The sequence below is a fragment of the Phoenix dactylifera genome, chromosome 9 (genome assembly GCF_051530095.1).
Source record: "Phoenix dactylifera cultivar Ajwa chromosome 9, Ajwa_hap1_PhDact_Kaust_v1.1, whole genome shotgun sequence".
Classification (NCBI taxonomy): Eukaryota; Viridiplantae; Streptophyta; class Magnoliopsida; order Arecales; family Arecaceae; genus Phoenix; species Phoenix dactylifera.
The window spans coordinates 9,719,662-9,742,500 of NC_143198.1; the positions used below are offsets into that span (position 1 = coordinate 9,719,662).

At 35.2% G+C, this 22,839-nt stretch overlaps 2 protein-coding genes across 2 annotated transcripts; both read left to right on the top strand.

Moving 5' to 3' along the window:
- Window positions 1-752: 752 nt before the first annotated feature.
- Window positions 753-2,504, top strand: LOC120112476 (zinc finger A20 and AN1 domain-containing stress-associated protein 9-like). Its single transcript, XM_039132001.3, has 2 exons — window positions 753-874; window positions 1,718-2,504. Exon 2 carries the CDS (start codon window positions 1,738-1,740, stop codon window positions 2,245-2,247), a length of 510 nt encoding a protein of 169 aa, XP_038987929.3. The 5' UTR covers window positions 753-874; window positions 1,718-1,737; the 3' UTR covers window positions 2,248-2,504.
- Window positions 2,271-18,078, top strand: LOC120105215 (uncharacterized). The gene is made up of 8 exons (XM_089925315.1): window positions 2,271-2,318; window positions 3,358-3,400; window positions 3,671-3,699; window positions 3,781-4,269; window positions 4,615-4,883; window positions 5,672-6,268; window positions 7,561-9,416; window positions 17,819-18,078. The coding sequence occupies exons 4-6, from the start codon at window positions 4,084-4,086 to the stop codon at window positions 5,790-5,792; spliced, it is 576 nt and encodes a 191-aa protein (XP_089781441.1). The 5' UTR covers window positions 2,271-2,318; window positions 3,358-3,400; window positions 3,671-3,699; window positions 3,781-4,083; the 3' UTR covers window positions 5,793-6,268; window positions 7,561-9,416; window positions 17,819-18,078.
- The last annotated feature ends 4,761 nt before the right edge of the window (window positions 18,079-22,839 follow it).

The window sequence follows — 22,839 nt, forward strand, 5'->3', positions numbered from 1 at the left end:
AAAAAGGAGTTTTATAACTTTACCTCTTCGATCCGTCCAACTCATCCTATCTAACCATTCCTACTATGCCCGGTAGATACGAGTATATAGTTTCCAATTGCGGGATAGGAATGAGTAATGGCTTACACAATCTATACCGACCTGTTGCCATCTTTAACAAAATAAACTTTTTTCTATGATTATTTTTCAGTAAGAAAAGAAGTTTGACTTCTACCTTTTTTAGCATGGAAAAAATCATGGTAATGTTTATGGGATTCCATAACTATAAATAGGGTACATAGCTAATGTAAAAACAGTTTTAAAATAAATTAAGCTATAATTATCCTTTCTATTATTTTATTATTATTATTTTTATGTTACTGTTTTATTATGAATTTACTATCTTACATTGATATCAAACTTAGATCATTAGTACTTAGAAAAATCGAATAACAACATTGGCATGACATGTGATGTTTGAACCTAAGGTGAACTTTATCTCAAATTGACCTTATTTCCTCGTCACCCCTACTTAATTCTATTGACTAAAGTTGTTGTCAGAATCTCAAATCCAAGCCCAATATAGAAATTCCCTTCCTCCTACAAAAATTATTAAAAAAAATAAAAAAAATTCCTTCTCGGCAACGAAAAAAAAAGCGGCTAGACCCCGGACGGCTGATCGGGAGGTTCCGGGCAGGTCGGGCAGACGCGAGCGATGAGTTGTCGTTTCAATCCTACTTCGCATCTACGTACTTATTTTTGGTAAGTTTCTATCTATTTATTCAAAACCCTAACAACAGCCTCCCAACCTCAAAACCCAGACTTGAAACAAGAATTCTTTCGTCTCGTCTCTCCTCCGCCGTCGCCCCGAATAATAGATTCGATTCCGAGCAAGGTCAGTCCTATCTCTCTCCCGTTCGATCAATCGTTTTGCTTCCGATGCTTTTATTCCGGATTAGATAAAAAACGAGGTTGGCGTTTTTCTATCTCTGCGTTTCTCTTGATTCTTTTTGAATTCTGCTTTAATAGATTGATTCTTTTTAAATAGTTAATTTGTAAATACTGTGTTGGTATCATTTGATGATCAGAAATCCATGGATTTTGGCTTCTAATTCGACAAAATCCAGTCTCTCTTTGGTTTGGGACTCTGTGATTTCTTTTGTCTTTCTTCTGCACCCGTCGATGCTGTCATGAGTTAGATAAGGGGTTCTTTTGATTCTAGATGAAGAAGTTTTTTTTTTTTTTTTTTTTATCCTAAAGATTGGTTTTTTCTTGTTTTCTTTTTTTTTTTCCTTTCCATCTGATTGATCCTATTTATTAGAAAAACCAGGTAGTATTTCCGGTTCCGTGATCAAGTAATTAAGTCTTTCTTGCTATGTATGGGATCGATGCCCAGTTTCTGAAACTTTGGTATCAGTAAAGGGTTTAGGGATGTCGATTTGTTGTCTTAATTCTTTTCTGTTCCCTAATTGGTGTCAAGTTGCTCCTAAGTTATCAGTCTTTCATTACATTGTAAATTTTTACATGGTGATATAAGTATTTAAAATATCGAAAGAGACAGACAGTTGATATTGCACTTATAATTCTCAATGCTGGATATATTTGAATTTTGGTTATAGTTTTTGAGAATTCATTGAAGCAAAGAGAAAATTACTTCAAGGACTACCTCTTCTTTCTTTTTTTTTTTTCCTTCAAGGTTGATTCATATCTAAATTGAGATACATTCTTGGACTGTTAGGTTGTTATAAACTGTGAAGCATGGCACAAGATAGCTGGAACAAAGAGACCGAGGAGACTGAATGCTGCGCACCGGAAGGTCCGATTCTGTGTGCCAATAACTGTGGCTTTTTTGGGAGTGCAATGACCAATAATTTGTGCTCCAAGTGCTACAGAGACTTCATCATGATGCAACAGTCTGTTGCTGCTATGCCTGTTATAGGAGTTGAGAAGGCAGCTCCTACTGCATCTTCTTCTGTGCAATTGGAACCTAGTATTGAAAAGTCTGATAAGTTGGATGGAGGCAATCTCATGAATGTTTGCAAAGACCAATCAGAGGATGCTTGCAACAAGCAACCAGCAAATCGCTGCTTGCTATGCCGGAAAAAGATTGGGTTGACTGGGTTTAAATGCCGGTGTGGAGGCACATTTTGCTCAGCTCACCGGTACTCTGAGACCCATGAATGTTCGTTTGACTACAAGAGTGCTGGTCGACAGTATATAGCCAAAGAAAATCCTGTCGTGAAGGCAGAAAAGATTCGGAAAATTTAAGTTGATGTCTGAAATTGAAATTATTAGGATCGAACAGAGGTCACTCCTAGTTTCTGAGGCATAAGTTTGGTGTTAGTTCTCTGTTGATCCCCTAGTCAATGTTCTTTCCAGCAAAGCACTAGAAGTGAAGTCCTTTTCTTATTTTTTTATTGTAATTAGTAGTGTCAATGAAATGCCTTGTAACCATTCATGTTTTGCTTATTAAGTGCTAAATACCATTCCTTTCTAATATGAGCTTTTCCCAAAGAGATTTTATTTGTGCCTGATCCATACTGGATGCTTGTAAATGACATGAGTTATTGAGGGATGGCAAAGTGCCTCATCTGAGTGTGAGAAGGTTCATATCACGATCTTAATTTACCATACCTATGATTAAATGTAAAGCCTGTATATTGAGTTTAGCATTTGAAAGGTTCCTTGCATTTGAAATTGTAATCATATAATAATTTAATTAGCATAAAATATACTGAAATAGGTTCAAGAATACAAATTAATATAGCATAAAATTTAATTATCATATAATAATTTAATTAGCATTCTACAATTAATATAGCATGGATGATGAAGCTCCCAATACAAGATCAATAGCGTGCTGCATGTTTGCATGGGAGTGAGTCTATCTGGTAGATTCTCAAGGATCATATCCTTGAAGTCTAACAAGAGGGTATGGGATCTTTAGTGGATGACCCTATACAGCTTCTCGATGTGCCTATAGTTCACAAGCTTCCATGGCAAAGGTTGTCGCATTCGAACCCGTCACATGACCTTCTATACACTACTATGCAATAATGAATTATAAGTCCTCTATTTATAATGACCGCTTAAGCTGTACCGGCTTAACATGAAAATAGGAGCAGTACCAAATTGCTTTCTTTGTTAAGGTCTACTTTCAGGAAGATCATGATAGTTGGGGTCCTCAGTTGCTGTTCTTGTTGCACCAAGTTGGACTAAGCTCAGCTATTCTTTTCTATGAGTTCATTTTTCTCCAGTGAAAAGCATTGATTGTACAATAAAGTTTAATCTCTTCTTTCACAGTACAATCATTATTCTACTCATTAGATAAGAATATTACAGGTTCTACCCACTAATTTGATGATGTTACTAATGTAGATCGAGGAATGTTCCTCTAAGCCAGTGGGTAGCTATATTGATGGTATGATTCTTCTGATGCTTATTATTTTCTTGTTGGTGTACATGTAATTTGTTGTTAGCAGAATATGGTGGAATAGTGTAGCTGGATATTCTTATTTCTCCTTTGAGGAAGAATAAAACTATGTAATCTTCTATAAGAATTTATATGCTTGATAGTTAATATCGAAGAAACAGCTGCATATGAAAATGTTTGTAACATTCTTCAGAAAGTCTTCTCTTGATTTGGTTGGGCAATCTGCTGCTATTTATGTTTTTAAGTGTTTATATGCAGGAAACAGAAGCATTATGCTTTCCAAAAAAGTAAGTTTGGAGAATATGGCATGAGATGCTGGTATTATGTTTCTAAATTACCATGTGGCTATTAATTTGTTTAATGCGCAGGGACATGAGATGAGTGGGAGATCCAAGGACCTGATGACTCAGTTGCAGTCTGCAAAAAATAAGTTTGAAGAAGTAGAAGCGAAAAAAATCTGAAATTAATATATCAATCAGCAAGGCATTTCTTTGATTACAATTGATGGAATCAATTTACAATTATGGATGGGGACTAATGTTCTGTAAGTCGAGCATCCTACAATAAGAAAATGGAAATGATTTTCTTTCTTAACAGTCAAAGCAGCTTGTTGAGCAAGTAAAGCACCAAATTGAGAGTGTTCCAGGGGGTCCATCAAACCAAATTAATAGATGATTGGCTATCATTCCTTCCAAGTCAGTCCACAGAAATCTGTTCTGCTTCATGTATGTTATCATATGATGTGCTGGTTCATCCAGTCTCCTTTGATGGAAATGGATGAGGATGCCCTGCAAGAGGAATACAAAGCTCTGTTGGCTGATAACACTGGAGAAATGGAATACCGGAACTCTCTAGAGGTGTATTCTGGTTTGAACTTCTGCTGTATTGATTTGATAGTTTACCTGTTTTTATTGCTGATGCTAGTATCTTTTACTAAAGATTTTGCTTTGTATCAGTTCGTCTATGGTATTAGTAGTCTTAAATCGCCTGATATTTTTGCAATTTCATTGTTTTGTGAACAATCAACTTCTTTATCGTATCTGTTATTGGAGGTTTTCAATTAATTTCCTCCGGGGACTAGGTTTAGAGGAATAAACCTGGCTTACCTTCTGTATGTGTGCTAATGTTGTGAAATATCATGTTCTGTGTGCAATCGGTAATCATTCTGATATTTTTGTAGTTGCATTCTTGCTTGATTGCAGACACCGGAGCTTCTTCAACAAGAAATGGTCATCCTTTCAATAAAAATAAAAGAAAGTGGTATGCATCAGAGTGAGAGTTCAATCACATTTTCGTCATATAGATCATTGAATTTTGTGTACTTTGTCTTCAATAGATCTTACTACTCAAAGATCACCGAGGAGTTGAATGTTAAACTAAAGGAACAGCAGCTAGGCTCGAATGAAATATTCCAAAATTCTTTTGAACTATCATATCATCCCTTGGCATGCCTTGTGCTTCTAACTTGCAAGTATGTACAACAAAGATTTTCCATGTTTTTTCCTCCTTTGTCTTTTGTGTGTAGGATTGGTTTGACTCACATAAGCAGAAAATGATACAAGATGCTTGGCCAGTATGCTTTCACTAACATTCACCATGACCTTCTATACACTACTATGCAATAATGAATTATGAGCTCTCCATGTATAATGACCAGTTAAGCTGTGCAGGCTTAACATGAAAATAGGAGCAGTACCAAATTGCTTTCTTTGTTAAGGTCTACTTTCAGGAAGATCATGATAGTTGGAGTCCTCAGTTGCGGTTCTTGTTGCACCAAGTTGGACTAAGCTCAGCTATTCTTTTCTATGAGTTCATTTTTCTCCAGTGAAAAGCATTGATTGTACAATAAAGTTTAATTTCTTCTTTCACAGTACAATCATTATTCTATTAATTAGATAAGAATATTACAGGTTCTATCCACTAATTTGATGATGTTGCTAATGTAGATCGAGGAATGTTCCTCTAAGCCAATGGGTAGCTATATTGATGGTATGATTCTTCTGATGCATATTATTTTCTTGTTGGTTTACATGTAATTTGTCGTTAGCAGAATGTGGTGGAATAGTGTAGCTGGATATTCTTATTTCTCCTTTGAGGAAGAATAAAACTACGTATTATTCTAGCAGAGTTTATATGCTTGATAGTTAATACCGAAGAAACAGCTGCTTATGAAAATGTTTGTAATATTCTTCGGAAAGTCCTCTCTTGATTTGGTTGGGCAATCTGTTGCTATTTCTGTTTTTAACTGTTTATATGCAGGAAACAGAAGCATTATGCTTTGCAAAAAAGCAAGTTTGGAGAATATGGCATGAGATGCTGGTATTATGTTTCTAAATTACCATGTGTTATTAATTTCTTTAACAGCAGGGACATGAGATGAGTGGGAGATCCAAGGACCTGATGACTCAGTTGCAGTCTGCAAAAAATAAGTTTGAAGAAGTAGAAGCAAAAAAAATCTGAAATTAATATATCAAGCAGCAAGGCATTCTTTGATTACAATTGGTGGAATCAATTTACAATTATGGATGGGGTCTAATGTTCTATAAGTCGAGCATGCTACAATAAGAAAATGCAAATGATTTTCTTTCTTAATAGTCAAAGCAGCTTGTTGAGCAAGTAAAGCACCAAATTAAGAGTGTTCCAGGGAGTCCATCAAACCAAATTAATAGATGATTGGCTATCATTTCTTCCAAGGTCGGTCCACAGAAGTCTGTTCTGCTTCATGAATGTTATCATATGACGTGCTAGTTCATGCAGTTTCCTTTGATGGAAATGGATGAGGATGCCTTGGAAGAGGAATACAAAGCTCTGTTGGCTGATAACACTGGAGAAATGGAATACCAGCACTCTCTTGAGGTGTATTCTGGTTTGAACTTCTGCTGTATTGATTTGATAGTTGACCTGTTTTTATTGCTGATGTTAGTATCTTTTACTAAAGATTTTGCTTTGTATCAGTTCGTTTATGGTATTAGTAGTCTTAAATCGTCTGATCCTTTTGCAATTTCATTTTTTTGTAAACACTTTTACTAAAATCAACTTCTTTATGGTATCTGTTACTGGAGATTTTCAATTAATTTCCTCCAGGGACTAGGTTTAGAGGAATAAACCTGGCTTGTCTGCTGTATGTGTGCTATTGCATTCCTATCTTCACTTTATTTTCTCTAGCTTAGTGTTGCTGATTGTTGACCTATATTCTCTTGACTGTTCCCTATGGTCTCATAGTTCTATTATCATCATATTAAACACAATATTTGTTTTTCCATTACACATATGAAATAGAAATCAAATGCAAACGTTGGTTCCAGCTGAAGTCTTGGTTCTGCAATATTTTATCACTTACCGGACTGAGCTATTTAATTACAGTTTTCTTTTTTTTTCTTTCAAACTTCTTAGTTTACTCACTTTCGGATATGACTTGGCTCTCTTATTCCACAGGAGATCTTTTCAGATTCACCTATTTTGTCTTGGAAACATTTATTTTGTCAACTGATTTCAAGATGTAGTGTTATTCGCTGCAAATCATCGAATCATGGTGATAGGAAGTTGTCATTCATTCACAGTTTATCTTTGTGGACAAGTTACACCAGTTAATTACTCTTCTCTTCCTTTTGAATTGATGGATACCTATTAACCGATCTTAGTAGGATGCTGCATAAATATCATTCTTGTTAGGTTCTTGGTTAAGTATTGATGAGTAGCCATTGTTGGATACCAGCTGTATCATCTTGGAAGGATGGTTAGTTATATATTGATCTTGTTAGGTTCTTCGGTAATTCTAGGGGGGATTAGTAGAATAGGTTGGACTATTGCATTCACATCCTCACTTTGTGTTCTCTAGAATAGTGTTGCTGATTGTTGACCTATATTCTCTTAACTGTTCCCTATGGTCTCATAGTTTTATTATCATCATATTAAACACAGTATTTGTTTTTCCATTACAAATATGAAATAGAAATCAAATGCAAAATGTTGGTTCCAGCTAAAGTCTTGTTTCTGCAGCATCCTTGACTTATGCCTTATTTGATCTATGTAAAGATGGATCTCCGCCTTGACTGCATTTTAAGTGTATGGGTGCCTGGATAACCAAATTTTTTGAGTAATTACTTTTCTTCCTGTTTTTCTTAACACATGTTTTTCTACATGTACAGAAGTTAGAGAGCCAGTTATCTGTATAAAGTTTCAACAACTTGATCTAGGTATTGGAAAATATTGCAATTCCCTTTCTTTGGTGCCCGAACATTTTATACTAGCAAGACTGTTCTATTTTATTGTTATTTTATTTCTTTTACAGTCTTAATTTACTCATGTTTGTATATGACTGGGCTCTCATACACCACTAGTTTTTGTTTCAGATTCATATGCTTTGTTTCTGAAACATTCATTGCCAAATTATTTCACATGCAGTGCTATTTACTTCAGTTCATTATAACATCATGATAAGACATTGCTGTTCATTCATAGTTCATCTTCATTGGCAAATTGCTTTGAAATGTTGCATTGGATGGGAGGTTCCAGGTAGTACATATTCATGATTTAAGATGCTGTGTTATTTACTTAAAATTATTGTTTCATTGTGATAGGAAGTTGTCGTTCATTCACAGCTTATCTTTATGGACAAATTGCACAAAAATGTCAGTGTTGTATCCATGATGGTGTTTTAACTTGTTTACAGACTCTTGTAAAAATATTTTAGCCTAAAATCATTCTTTGTTGCTAGCTTTGGGGTGCAGGGGATGAAATGACCCATATCTTTTGGAAATCAATTAAAAAAAGCAAGTGATGAGCTTTTAGCCTTTTTATTTCAATTTTGTGTGCTGTACTATTTTTCTATCAATTTCCGCTGGAATGCCATGCAATTTTTTTTTTTTGTTATAAAAATCACTGTACAGCCAATTTAATTGGTTGTTGCTTTTTGAAATTGCTTGTTGCTTCTCATTTACCCATTCTTGGAGTTTGATATAAGTATTTTGACTTGGGGCTTCCTAATTTGGGATCCAGATGTCAAGGGCAATAGAAAGTGCAGGAGCTCCTCTTAAGTGGCCATAGCGTTTTTAAGTTGCAAGATGTCTTCAATGCCTTTTCCCATTGTAGATGCTACCTCATGTTTTATATTTGCAATTCTGTTTATGCATGCTAGTGTGGAGTTAAAGTTAAGGTTTGTTTATTTGGCCCATTTGTGCTCTTTGTTAAAATGGAAAACAATGGCCTGCTAAAAACTTATTGTCGTTTTTTTCCTCATGGACTACTGTTTGTTCATACTTTGGAGTTTGGAGCTGCTTTTTCTTCCCTAACTCTACTTTGTTTGTGTAGTTGAAATTAAGGCTTGTGTATTTGGTATTATCAATGTCTTTGTTGGAGTCATTGACCTTATATTTCTGCTGTTCGAATTTAATGTTTTCTTGAAAAAGCTGTACCCACTCTGTGTTATATGATTTTACGTGAGAAATGTTTTGTATGTCGGCTCTGTGATAGACTTTTAGAATCTTCTAAAGGCATAATAGTTGGATGCCGTCAAGACATCTTAAAATAATTATAACATTGGTGGTTGGCTTTTTGGTTATTGTGGCATTTATGGAAGTGATTCTTTTCCTGGAGGACCTGGAACTACTTTCTTTTGCACTTGGTGTTGATGGTTGTCTGATTACGAGCTTTCTTGTCATTGAAATAGCTTTGTTGTTAAGGCCAGTGCATCCTAGGAAATCAGTTTTTTGAATAAGAACTAAATTATTGACTAGGCTCCTGGGCAAGAGATGCCTCGTCATACCCATATATAAGGACATTATGAATCTACAAATGTCCATATGGTAGTGCTTTAGACATATTTTACCTCTTACATTGTCACTTGTGCTACTGGTGATGCTTATTGAAAGTTTATTTGGATTTTTCTTTTTTTCTAGGTGTGTCGCAATGGAAAAACCATGGAAGTTGATGTTGCATGTGGTACAGTAACCAACACTACAAATAACATTTCTTATATTTTGCTTGAATGCAAGGGCTTGTGCAGGTACTTTTTCCTTTGCTTTTGACTATAGCAATGGTTCTAACTGGAAGAAGTAACTGAGAAGTTGACTTTTATTTGCCTTTCACAAATGATATTGTTCATGGTATACTTATGTAAATAAAGGATCTGTCAAAGACTCTAGCTTTCTTTTGTTTGCCTAGAAAAACTTGATCATTATCGTCAATTCCTCATCATAATTTTATAGAGGATACTAGATTCATTAATGGATTTAAATATGTTGCAATCATATGATTTTTAACACATCTTGATTGATTAGGTTTTACCTAATTGCTGAAATTAATAACACAACTGTCACAATTGTATCGAATGTTGATTAATGAGAAATTTGTTCCCCCTTTTTTTTGATTTTGATCTTCTGTCCTATATGGTAAAATGCTCAGGCAATGAGAAGATGTTGTAGCCCTCAACGACGGGTTAATTCTCCTTTTGATTTGGATTCCATTCACGACCTTCCATTTTGAAAAATGTTATCTTTGTCTTGAATGGCCTTTGCGGCGTACTTCAATATAAAACATACTTATGTTCTCAATTTTACTATATACTATATGTGAATAACGATTATAATTCTCCGATATCTTTATTTTGATCCAGTCATCTGTTGTGTTAATCATGATTTAAATCATACAGAGTGCCAGTATGGTTGAGATGTTTACTTGTATAATTAACTTCAACTCTATCAGGTGGTTATTTTAAATCTTGAGAACTGCAATCTGAAACTTAATTTGTTTTATGATTTGAGATTCAACAATATTATATAAGATTCTCTAGATCATTCTTTCTTAAATACGATATTATTATGTATGAATGTCGTAGAATGTGTCAGAGCAGATTGTAATCTCATAACTAAATACGTAACTAATACTTAATTTTAATGAGGATGAGTCAAGACATGTTTAACTCGTGCCATTAATCCACTGATACTGTGTATTACGCTATTAGCACAGGCAATACTTTAGGAATTGGTGTCAAGTGTGTATTCATAACCATGAAGAGCATCAATCACTTCAAACCCTGTGCTTGTCAAGTCTCGCAATAGTTGCTTATGAAGATTATTTTAGACATTCAAATGGTAAGAGAATAGGTGATCACAAATAGATCTTCTGTAACTCAGAGCGAGACATCAGCTAAGGCCAGTAACTTGCTTTTTCTGGATCGTGCACAAGAAGTTACTAAATGAGTTGGTTTGAGACAAACTCACTTCTTGGTCTAGAACAATGATCAAATTATTTTTTTCTTTTTATTTGTCCTATTGCTTCAAAAAGTTTGTCACTTTTTCCTGCCTGCACACTTTGTAGTGCACTTCAGCAAGAGAATGACAAATTCTAGTAGCATCTTCAAGTCTCAGTAATGCCTTAGTCCAGTTATTATAGTCCTGGCTCTTACCATTTATGGCTCCTATATGGAAAATAAAAGCCTTTAATAGGTATGCCCAGTTTTTTTGTAGTTAATGCCCGTGACGATGGTCTTTAGGCAAATTTTCTTTCTTTCTTTCCTCCTTTTTTTTTTTTTAATTTTTTGATTAATTGGACAAAACAAAGTTAATGAAGTTAAATCCTACTGTTAGCCAAACTGGTATTCTTCGGCATGTTGATGATGAAATGGTGGGATTATATTTCTTGCTGCCCCTCTATTTATCTGCTCACGCTACCAAGAGCATAGTAGGCCTTCTTCCAGTGCTTGACACCTGTCCAGCATAGTATTCTTTTAGCCACATGCATGATGCTTTGGGTTTCACAAGAACAGTTGATGGCACTTAGAAAATATGCCCTAAGCATTAAAATTAGATTCCTAGTCTATATGTTTTATGTACAACAATTTATGATATTGAGGACAATGAGATAGCAGATAAGAAACCGAAATTTATTAACTGTATATGATGATTTACTTATTAATCCTAGAGTGTTCATACAGCTTACCTTGTGCACATAATATGCATGTGTTTTTGTGTGCGTTGCCACTATTTTTATTTTTTTGTAATATTCATTTGAGTAAGTTGTGTGTGTAGGTGTGTATTTCTATAATTATGCTTGCATATGAGGCTCATGATCCTATCATGATATTTGTATGGAAAATTATGTCAGACCACTTTACGTAACAAATCTTTGCCAGTAATGTGTTCTTTTTCTTTACCTGCATATTAATTATTGTATGTTGCATGGTTGGCAATGAGTGACCTAAGAAAGTTGGACAATATGTATGAGCACTATATTTGTGAGACCCTGGAACTGGGCTCGGTCCACTTGACCGGCCCAGTCCCAAGTTTCGGCCTCACGTGCATGTGAGGCAGCGGGATGGAAGGATCCATCCCGAAGAAGAAGGAGCCCCTATTTTAGGGCTTCTTCTCCTTCTCCTTTGTGGTATTAGGGAGAGCCGCCACACCCAAAAACGCACGTGAGGCAGCGGGATGGAAGGATCCATCCCGAAGAAGAAGGAGCCCCTGTTTTAGAGATTCTTCTCCTTCTCCTTTGTAGTATCAAGGAGAGCTGCCACACCCAAGAAGAGGGAAGGGGGGGTTCTTCTTCGTGTTGCCGCCCAAGAGAGAGAGAGAGGGCCGTTGGGTCAGTCTTCTTCGGTACGGGTAGCCTTCTTCTTTCTTTGCCGCCGGAGAGGAAGAGAGGCGCCGGATCTTCGTCAGAGCGGATGTAAGAGTCCCTAGCCTTCTTTTCCTCTTCTCTCAGTGCTTGGCCATGAGGTGTTGTGGTTTGGAGTCGGCCAAGCGCCAGATTTGGGTCCAAAACGGGGTGCTCTGCTTTGGCCCGTGTGCTCTAGCCACCGGCGTGTTCGCCGCCACCAGCCGTCGGAGGTGGTCAGGCTTGCTCTGCCGCCTCCTGTTGCCATCGAGGCCGGCCACCACGGTCGCCCCTGAATCCGACCGAGAGGGAAGAAGAAGGGGGGGGTCACAGGCCCCCTATTTCACCAAACGAGAAGAGAGGAGTCAGGAGAAGAAGGGAAAAGAAAAAGAAAAGAAGAAAAGAAAAAGAAAAAAAGGAAAAAGAAAAATTAAATAAATAAATAAAGGGAGGGGATGGTTTATGGGTATGAACCCGAACTCGAGGTGCTAGGCACTTCTGCAGGATCAGCCATAGGAGGATATTAAAATTTAAGCTTTTGTATTCATATATTGTGATGAATTTTAAAAGAAGAATGTGATTTTTGGGTATTAGGTTCTGCGAGGGATTTGTGAAATTAATTGGATTTGTTGTGGATTGCGTTCACAAAGTAAGTAATATAACTTTTTTTTAGATTTATCGGCAAGTTATAAATATTTTCTCGAGTCGAGTTATTCTTGATATACAAATTCGATGCATGGTGTTATATGTCTGTTTTTAGAATATTGAATAATTTCGATTGAACGTATTTGCTTTCATTTTGGATTATGTTTGATTGATTCGATATCATATTTTCGGTTTAGAGCCTTGAACATAATGCAAGAAAAGATAATAATAACTCATAATAGATTCGGACTCATAGTTGGGCTATGTTGAGGACCTTGCCAATGGAGGCTAATACATTAGTACTGCAAGAACATTAGTCGGTGATATGACCTTGGCACCGGAAACATGTGGTCATAGTTTCCGGCTATTGAGTTGAATATGATAAATTGAAAGAAAATAAGATATGAATAATATTTGGTTTGACATTGCATGTTTTCATAACTGAAATATGAAATAGAGAGCTAATTGAACTTCGACCTGGCTATGTTGAGGACCTCGCCAATGGGAGCAGATACATTGACAATTGACTGTCCTGAAGGATTCACCGCAAGAAGATTAGTCGGTGTTGATGACTCTGCCACAGGGAACATGTGGTCATAGTCTAGAATCAACAACATAAATTAAATATGCGAAAGAATCTCGAAATCGTGAAAAGATTCTTAAAAATTTAAGAAATATTTGACTTCTACCTTGGAACTGCATATATATTTATTTTCTACATATTATTGCCGATTTATCTCGCTAGAGTGTTCATTATTTACCGGGCTATTTAGCTCATTATACAATTTTTTGTTGTTTTACAGATTTCGAGAACTAGTCTATTGGGGTTCCAAATTGAAAGAGCGACTAGAAGGATTGTGGCGCAAGCTATCTTAGATTAGGGTTATTTAAGTTGAACTGTTATCTTGGACATTCATTAAGATTGTTGGACATTGCAAGGTTTTGTTATTTTAAGAACTAAGTTTTGCATGTTGGTAAATTATTATTCCGCTATGTTTTTAGAACTGTGAGACTTTATAACTTGAGTTAGTCAATGGAATAAGATTGCATTTATTTAGTTGAATTATTTTGGATTTATATAATTGAGATGTTGGTTAAGATGCCTTGCATGCTCGTGGGGAGAGTTTCCTACGGGCGTGCGGCGGTTGGCACGTTCCCTCGCCTTGCGATTTTGGGCCGGAGGCGTAACAACTTAAGTGGTATCAGAGCTTGGGTTTAAGATTATTAGGGAATAATGATTAGTTATATCAGAGCTTAGCTTTTAGTATTCTTAGGATTCGTCGAAAAGTTTGAGAGATGGGGCAAGAAGACAAATATTTTTGTTTACTTTTGTTAGTGGTAAATTTGTGTTATCTTATCTGAATTTTGTGATGCTGAAATCAGAATGCTAGCTGTGTTTATAGCCAAAGTATGAATAGGCTATTTTGAGAGTTTTCTTAGTGGAGTAATTTGTATTCCAAAATATAATTAATTGGATTTTGACTAAGTTAAGTGAAAGAGTATTAGTTATGGAATATTATCGTGCAATGTGGGTATTTTGGAAGTTCAGATTGATATCGGGTACTATGATGTTACTTTTAGCTTGAAGTTAATTAATTCAGTGACAAGTTAAGGTTCACATATGAAATGTTGTTTAAGGCTTGGGCTATATATATTGGGCTATATATATATATATTTGATGATATTCATTGAAATATTCTTCGAGGATTGAAAACTATACGTGGATCATGTATGTAGATGGAAAATATATTTGGGATGAAATTCTAGAATTATTCTTTGGCTTTACCTCGAATTTGAAATTTTAGATCTTTTCAAATTACAATGCAAATTGGGATTTTGATAGGAAGTGATTTAGTAAATTATGAAAATATTGGTTGTTTAAATTATTTTAAGATGGTCAACGATATTAACTCTGTGATTGAGAAATATTTGCTGATGGGTTTTCTTGTTGAGGAGAATTTCGTTGTCAATGAAAAGGATAGTGTTTTTGATTTTGACTGATACGGATATTATCGTATTATTAGTAGGTTCTTCTATTTGCTATGAAAAAAAGAGAGAGAGAAATTTGGCATCCCAAGTCTAGGATTAATAGTTTCTGCATTAGCTGATCTTGGATTTAGAATGTTTTAGCATAAATCTCTTTTCTCTTAAATTTGTAGCTTATGCTTTTGAAAGAATTAAGGAATAATTATCAGTTTTGAAGAAATAATTTTATTGGAGATTAGAAAGTATTCATCTCGGTGGAATTATTTTCTTTTTAAAAGATCTCTTTTCATCTTTTTGATTCGGCAAGTTTTAAAAACAAAAGAATTGATCTATTTTCTTGTGTAGTAAGATTTTTTTGATAAACGAAAAGCAAATGTTTTGATTCTTGGATATCGCTGCACTATTTTAGGTTCTCCAATTTTATATCATGCTAAAGAAATTCTTAGCATCTTGAGAATAGAATTAATGGGCTATAAATTTTGACCTTCGGTCTAGAATATTTTGGTGTAGACCTCTTTTCTTTTGAATTTAAAGGTTGAACTTCTTCAATTAATATCAACCCTCTATCTGATTGAAAGAAATCAAGGTTATCCATTGATTTTGATGAATATTTTATAAGGAGTGGATTAGAATTGTTTATGATCTAATCTTGTGATAGATCGATTAATCAAAAGCAGTTGATATTTTGACCAAAAAAAAAAAATTGATGTTCTTATTCAAACTTAAGACGTTGATTTTATTTATGAGAGAGAGAAGTTTGACTTACATCATCTACTAAAAGAACTAAATTTGGAGGTATTGGACCTTATTCTTATGATAAGATGAAGTTGTATTGATAAGTAGAATTATTGGAAGACTTGAGTTAGTCTTCTAGTAGAGAAGAATGTTGTTGGTTCTATGAATAATCTGGAGGTAGCTATGTAAGTTTCATCAGTAGGTTTTTCTATTATTGACAATTTTTGGGAGAATCTTGGGCATCTTAAATTTAGTGTTAACGGATTGATGGTTACTTGGTTGGACTTAGACCTGAAATGTTTTAACATGGATCTCCTATTCCTAATTCTGACATTGTTAATCTGGCTATTTGAAAGGGGCTTGAGGCTTTCCTAAGACAAAGATTAATCATTATATTATGGAAAAAAAACGAGGAGCATTTGATACTAAAGCTTTCTCCTACTTATATTTAACCGATTAAATTTCTATGTGGAATTAATCAAGAGAAATTAATTTCTTGGAGAAAAGAATTATGGCATTTTAATCCAAGGCTGGAAGGTTAGTCTTATTTTGAAAGAGATCAAAAAAACTTGCTATGAATCATAGATGGAAAGGATTAAGTTTTGAGATGCCATGATTTTGCCAAAATCTTGTGAGGTTGCATTTCGAGATGGAGATTGTTTAGAAGCTCGGGAATGATATGATGTTTCCAAACTTTCAAAATTTGAAGCCTTATGTGAGTTAATTTCGGGGACGAAATTTTTTTTAGGAGGGGGGAATGTGAGACTTTGGACCTGGGCCCGGTCCACTTGACCGGCCTAGTCCCAAGTTTCAGCCCCACGTGCAACGAGATGGAATGATCCATCTCGAAGAAGGAGCCCCTGTTTTAGGGCTTCTTCTCCTTCTCCTTTGTGGTATCAGGGAGAGCCGCCACAACCAAGAAGAGGGAAGGGGGGTTCTTCTTCATGTTGCCGCCCAAGAGAGAGAGAGAGAGAGAGAGAGGGCCGTTGGGTCGGTCTTCTTTGGTACGGGTAGCCTTCTTCTTCCTTTGCCGTCGGAGAGGAAGAGAGGCGTCGGATCTTTGTTGGAGCGGAGGTAAGAGTCCCTAGCCTTCCTTTCCTCCTCTCACTGCTTGGCCATGAGGTGTTGTGGTTTGGAGTCGGCCAAGTGCCGGATTTGGGTCCAAAACGGGGTGCTTTGCTTCGGCCTGTGTGCTCTAGCTGCCGGCGTGTTTGCCGCCGCCAGCCGCCGGGGGTGGTCGGGCTTGCTCCGCTATCTCCTGCCGCCGTCGGGGCCGGCCCCCACGGTCGCCCTTGAGTCCGACCGAGAGGGGTGAAGAAGAAGAAGGGGGAGTCATGGGCCCCCTGTTTCACCAAAGGAGAAGAGAGGAGTCGGAAGAGGAAGGGAAAAGAAAAAGAAAGAAAAAAAGAAAAAAAAAGAAGGAAAAAGAAAAGAATAATAAATAAATAAAGAGAGGGGATGGTTTACGGTTATGAACCCGAACTCGGGGTGCTAGGCACTTCTGCAAGATCAACCATGGGAGAATATTAAAATTTAAGTTTTTGTATACATATATTGTGATGAATTTTAAGAGAAGAATGTGATTTTTGGATATTAAGTTTTGCGAGGGATTTGCGGAATTAATTGGATTTGTGGTGGATCGCGTTTTCAAAGTAAGTAATGTAATCTTTTTCAAGATTTATTGGCAAGTTATAATATTTTCTTGAGTCGAGTTATTCTTGATTTACAAATTCGATGCATGGTGTTATATGTCTATTTTTAGAATATTGTATAATTTTGATTGAACGTATTTGCTTTCGTTTTGGATTATGTTTGATTGATTCGATATCATATTTTCGGTTTAGAACCTTGAACATAATGCAAGAAAAGATAATAATAACTCGTAATAGATTCGGACTCGCAGTCGGGCTATGCTGAGGACCCTGCCAATGGGGGCTAATACATTGGTATTGCAAGATTAGTCGGTGATATGACCCTGCCACAGAAAACATGTGGTCTTAGTTTCTGGCTGTTAAGTTGAATATGATAAATTGAAAGAAATTAAGATATGAATGATATTTGGTTTGACACTGCATGTTTTCATAACTGAAATATGAAATAGAGAACTAATTAAACTTCGACCTGGCTATGTTGAGGACCCTGCCAATGGGGATAGATACGTTGACAATTGACTGTCCTGAAGGACTCGCCGCAAGAAGATTAGTCGGTTTTGATGACCCTGCCACTGGAAATATATGGTCATAGTCTAGGATCGACAACTTGAATCGAATATGCGAAATAATCTCGAATCCGTGAAAAGAATCTTAAAAATTTAAGAAATATTTGACTTGTACCTTGGAACTACATATATATTTATTTTCTACATATTATTGCCTGATTTATCTAGCTAGAGTGTTCATTACTTACTGGGCTGTTTTACTCATTATACAATTTCTTGTTATTTTACAGATTTGGAGAACTATTCTACTGAGGTTTCAAAATGGGAGAGCGACTAGAAGGATTGTGGCCCAAGCTATCTTAGATTAGGGTTATTTAAGTTGAACTGTTATCTTAGACATTCATTAAGATTGTTGGACATTGCAAGGTTTTGTTATTTTAAGAACTAAGTTTTGAATGTTGGTAAATTATTGTTCCGCTGCGTATTTAGAACTGTGAGACTTTATGACTTGAGTTAGTCAATGGAATAAGATTGCATTTATTTAGCTGAATTATTTTGGATTTATATAATTGAGATGTTGGTTAAGATGCCTTGCATGCTCGTGGGAAAAGTTTTCTATGGGTGTACAGCGGTTGGCGCGTTCCCTCGGCTTGCGATTTCGCGTCGGGGGCGTGACGATATTAATATTTGGATAGGTCGACTACTCTTTTATTTAGGGAGAATGCCAACAAGTTAACTTCTATTGCATATGACTCTTCTTTATTTGGACTCTATTTGCATATGACACTTGTTTGATCAATTTTATAAGCAATACATAATAGTGATAATTATTTTAGGATACAGTCATATCCATGGTATTCGTAGTCCATGGTTCCTTGCTCAACCGCCTTTTGTGAAAGAAACAACCATACATAATCATGTGTATTTTATATGACTCACTGTATGGGTCCGGTTCGTATCTTTAGACACGACTTTCAAAAATTTTATATTTAGTTAAATAGTTAGCTATCGTTTGACTTCTGGATCCGTTTAGCATATCTTCATACATGTCTTTTAAAAATTTTATGTTTATAATTTCACAACCATAATTTGATCAAGGTTTGAAAGATAAAAATTGATTAATCGAATTTGAATTGATTTTAATGATTAGGTAGATAATTTTTAAGTTTTGCATAGATTGATGGTGCAGAGCATAGTCATATTTTGTTCGATCTTACTGATTTTACTGTATAAAGTCATATTTTAAGATGCAGAGCATATAATATTGGCGTTTCTTTGGGTTAAACCTTCAGTTTTTGGCAACTCTTTTCCAAAATGAGCAAATCATACAATTGTTTGAAACTTGATCAAACTCTTTCGATCCATCACCCATCCATCTTATCTTGTCAGATTGGAGTAACCCACTAGTTTTTGCTTGTGATCACCACCTAAATGGTTCAATAATCTTTTATATGAATGGTTTGTAGTTTAGCATAATGTCGTGAAACATAATCTACAGAGTTTTACATGAGAAATTGCGATGACAGTCCTTTAGCCAATTTATACCTATGATGCCTGTCCAACTTGATGATCCCGATGGCTGATTTAAACGTGCTTTTTCCTAACCCTTTGTTTGGACCCAACGATATAAATCCATTGGAATCTGTCCCATTTGTCTCGCTATCCACAGGCAGTCAGTTTTGAGATGAGCACATAATGGATGTAACCAATAGTAATGCAGCTGGGTGAGTGGTGGCACGTCATGCAATTTAGGGAATAATATCTGCTGTATCAACCAACACTACACTAGTCTTTGTTGGTCATGGTGAAATATAACCCCAAAAAAACTCTTGATAGCTTTATTTTTGCAATCCCTTGCAAAAATGACATAACAATTTTTTGAAATCGCCAAAAAAAAAATGTGTTCGAATCTATCCGGATATTAGGGTTGAGGACGAGATTGGGCCCAAATTTATAAATGTTATATAAATTTAAATAAAGTTACAAATGGAATTGAATATTCAAATACGAATGGAATGGTTGTTTATCCAACCTTTATTTTGGTCCAATCTCATCCTCAAAAACTGGGTATTTACCTTATCAACTATCAGATCAATGGCGGGTTCTATTTGATTTGGCACCTGAATTCGCACATGAATCGGACCGCACTCAATATTTGTCAGGCTATTGTTTTCTTTTTCCCTCGAATCTATGGAGTAAGACATCGATTTGTCAATAAGATTAATTATGTTTATTGCATTGCATAATGGGCTCCTTTGAAAAGCATTGGAACACGTGTAAATGAGGTGCTCTATCTAACTGAGCTATAGCCCTTGTCATAGATATATTAACACATGATAATTTCTTATCATGTGGGATATTATGAATATTCCATAATAATCCCACATGATAACTCTCTGATTGATCTACTGTTAACAGATTGGTATTGCTTAGAAATAATATTCCACTTATAATCCTCTAAGTGATGGGTTCTTTTTTTGGTGATAAATAACCTACTTAACTCAGTGGTTAGAGTATTGTTTTCATACGGCGGGAGTCATTGGTTTAAATCCAATAGTAGGTAAAACTTACTAGATACCGAAGTCAATTGAGTAAGTGGGCCTCACTATAGGATACCGAAGTCAATTAAGTGGGCCCCTACCTAACTATATAAGCTCTTTGGGCCTCACTAGCCATCTCTCTGCTCAAAATTAATTTTATAAGAAAATAAGGCTCCATTTTTACTTTTCTGCCATGCCAACCTACTACGAGGGACCAACAACAAGCTTTCTTTCCAACCAACATCCGTTTCCGACCAGCATATGTTCTTCTTCATCAGTTTTAGTTCTCGTTTTTTAGCCCACTGCATTATAGAGATCGAAGATATCAGTGTATTATTTACTGGCTTTGAATTCTACTTGTCCAACTTTATTAATATAATTTTTTAAATTAGCGTTGCAAATGAGAATTTCTATATTTATATATTAAGCTATAATAGATTACATAGTTTATTATCTAAGGGGTCCAAATCAGTACGTGTATAAGAACTCTTTTTTTTGGAGGGTGCATCTGTTACGGTTTTATAGCCTGACTTGGACCATAGACAGTTTGGCTCAAGCCGATAAACTCTTGATGCTAGTTCTTTGTAAAAAAAAATTTTAGAGACCTCCACTTTCTTAGAGAGTTGTAGAATTTTTTTTTTGGTATATTGTTTTTTTTGGTACATTGTTGTTTTCTCATAATTTATCTAAGATTAAGCTCAGACCCGTAGCATCTCACAGTTATTTTCTTTCTTGGGTTGATGTTATATCAGCTAAGCCTAGTTTGATTATTTTTTAAATTTTTTTCTGATGTGACATTTAGGTTCTATTAAAATTAATGATTTGTCAAACATTTTGTTCAGTTATAGATCAAAGTGTTGGATTAAAATAAATGTTAAGGAGATAAGTGTAGATTTTTCAAACAATTAAATTTAAGTATAACTTACTCCTAACCTTAGCAATTTTTTTTAATTTACTTAGGGGCAATTTTGAGATAAATGGTTTTAGTAATGCCGTTAATTTAATTGGGTGTAAGTTTAGGTTTTATAAACTAGTATGCATAGATGTAATAAACGTAAACTTCATTTAGGGGGGGGGGGGGGGGGGCGGTTTGCATTTTATTCTTATTTATATTAACCTTTTTATAATATAATTCTATCAAGTTACAATTTAAGGTTACTTTAGATTAGATAATATATAATATGTGGGTTAGGGTTGAAACACTCTAGTTTTTGTTTGCTATATTTAGACAAGGCCAACAAGTTCTTTTGATCACAAATGATTAAAGTATAAGAAAGCTAATCTAATATTTAAGAAATATGGGAAATAATATATAGTTATTAATTCAATAAACAAGCATCTAATTTTCTAGTATCATTATTTTCATAATTAATAACCATGGGATCAACTTGTAGATAGCATATATATTCTTAGATTGAACCAAAAATCTGTAAGATACAATTCGTGGAAGAACGTACTTTCCTCTTGAGTTGGTATGCAGGAGGCTTTGCCAATATTTGTTTATTTCCACCAACTAAAGAGATATTCGACTTTTTACAGGTATTACACACTTGCGGATGGCCAATGCAATTGGATGCATAAGACCACCATGATAAGTGATCTATAAAATGATTTGAGAGAATGGGCCAAATAAGTTCTAATGCTAGTAAGGTAGGTCATGAGTTGGGGATGGAGCAAGGATTTAACATCTTAGGGAGGATTAGGAAAATGCAAAATTTCTTATATTAATAGTAATTTTTTTCCAACCTAAAGAAATTTTATTTTTTTATAGAAGAACTGTTTTTGATATCTTTACTTATAGAGTATATTACAAAATCTTTCTAAAATTAGGAGTAAATTCAATTACACTCAATAGTATGAAAAACCTACATTTACCCATTTGAGATTTATTTTTATTCAATACTTCAACCCATAACTTAACAAAATATTAGTCAAACCGTTAACTTTTAATCAAACCCAAATGTCATATTAGAAATTTTTTTAAAATGACCAAAACAACCTTACAAAAATTTTGTTGGGATTTATGTTTATAATACTTACACCCAATATTTTGTAAATTCTTATACTTACACCCATTTAAATTAATAGCGTTAGTGAAACCATTTATCTATTTAAGTCAAAATTAACTTTATAAGAAAATAAGGCTCTTCTTTCACTTTTCTGGCTCTTGGCACTCTTCGAAGTATTATGTCTTCAAGAGTCTTCTTTTCTTCGAGATTAAGCAGCCAAGAGCATGTTTCCCCTTCGCCACCCCACCACAAGCATTCCTTCTCGACGAGCGATCAATAACTAGTTTTATTTTCATCCGACATCCGACAATGAACATCCTTCCTGACCAGCATCTGTCATTTCTGATGATGTTTTGTTCTCACTTTTTTGCCCACCACATCATAGAAATCGGTGATGCCGGTATATTATTTGCTGATATTGTCGCTATAAATGAGGATTTCTATATCTATATATGGAGCTATAATAGGTCTCGCAGCCAATCATCTAAAAGATCCAAATTAGTAAATGCATAAGAACTCTTATTTTTGGAGGGTGCATCAGTTGTGGTTCCATAGCCTAGATTGGATCATACACAGGCTAGTTCAAGTGATAATACTCTTGATGCTCGTTTCCTACAACAGAAAATTTTAGAGACATCCACTTGATTCAGAGATCTAGATTGCTTTTTTCTTTGCACATTGTTATTTTTTGATAATTCATTAAGATCAAACTCAGACCCATTAAACCGCACAGCGATTCTCTTCATTGGGTGGATGTTACAT

Coding starts and splice junctions, on each gene's coding strand:
- LOC120112476 (XM_039132001.3), top strand. CDS start 1,738: ATGGCACAAGATAGCTGGAACAAAGAGACCGAGGAGACTGAATGCTGC.
- LOC120105215 (XM_089925315.1), top strand. CDS start 4,084: ATGATTGGCTATCATTCCTTCCAAGTCAGTCCACAGAAATCTGTTCTG. Junction 4,270..4,614: donor AATACCGGAACTCTCTAGAG/GTGTATTCTGGT, acceptor GCTTGATTGCAG/ACACCGGAGCTTCTTCAACA. Junction 4,884..5,671: donor CTTGTGCTTCTAACTTGCAA/GTATGTACAACA, acceptor GTTTATATGCAG/GAAACAGAAGCATTATGCTT.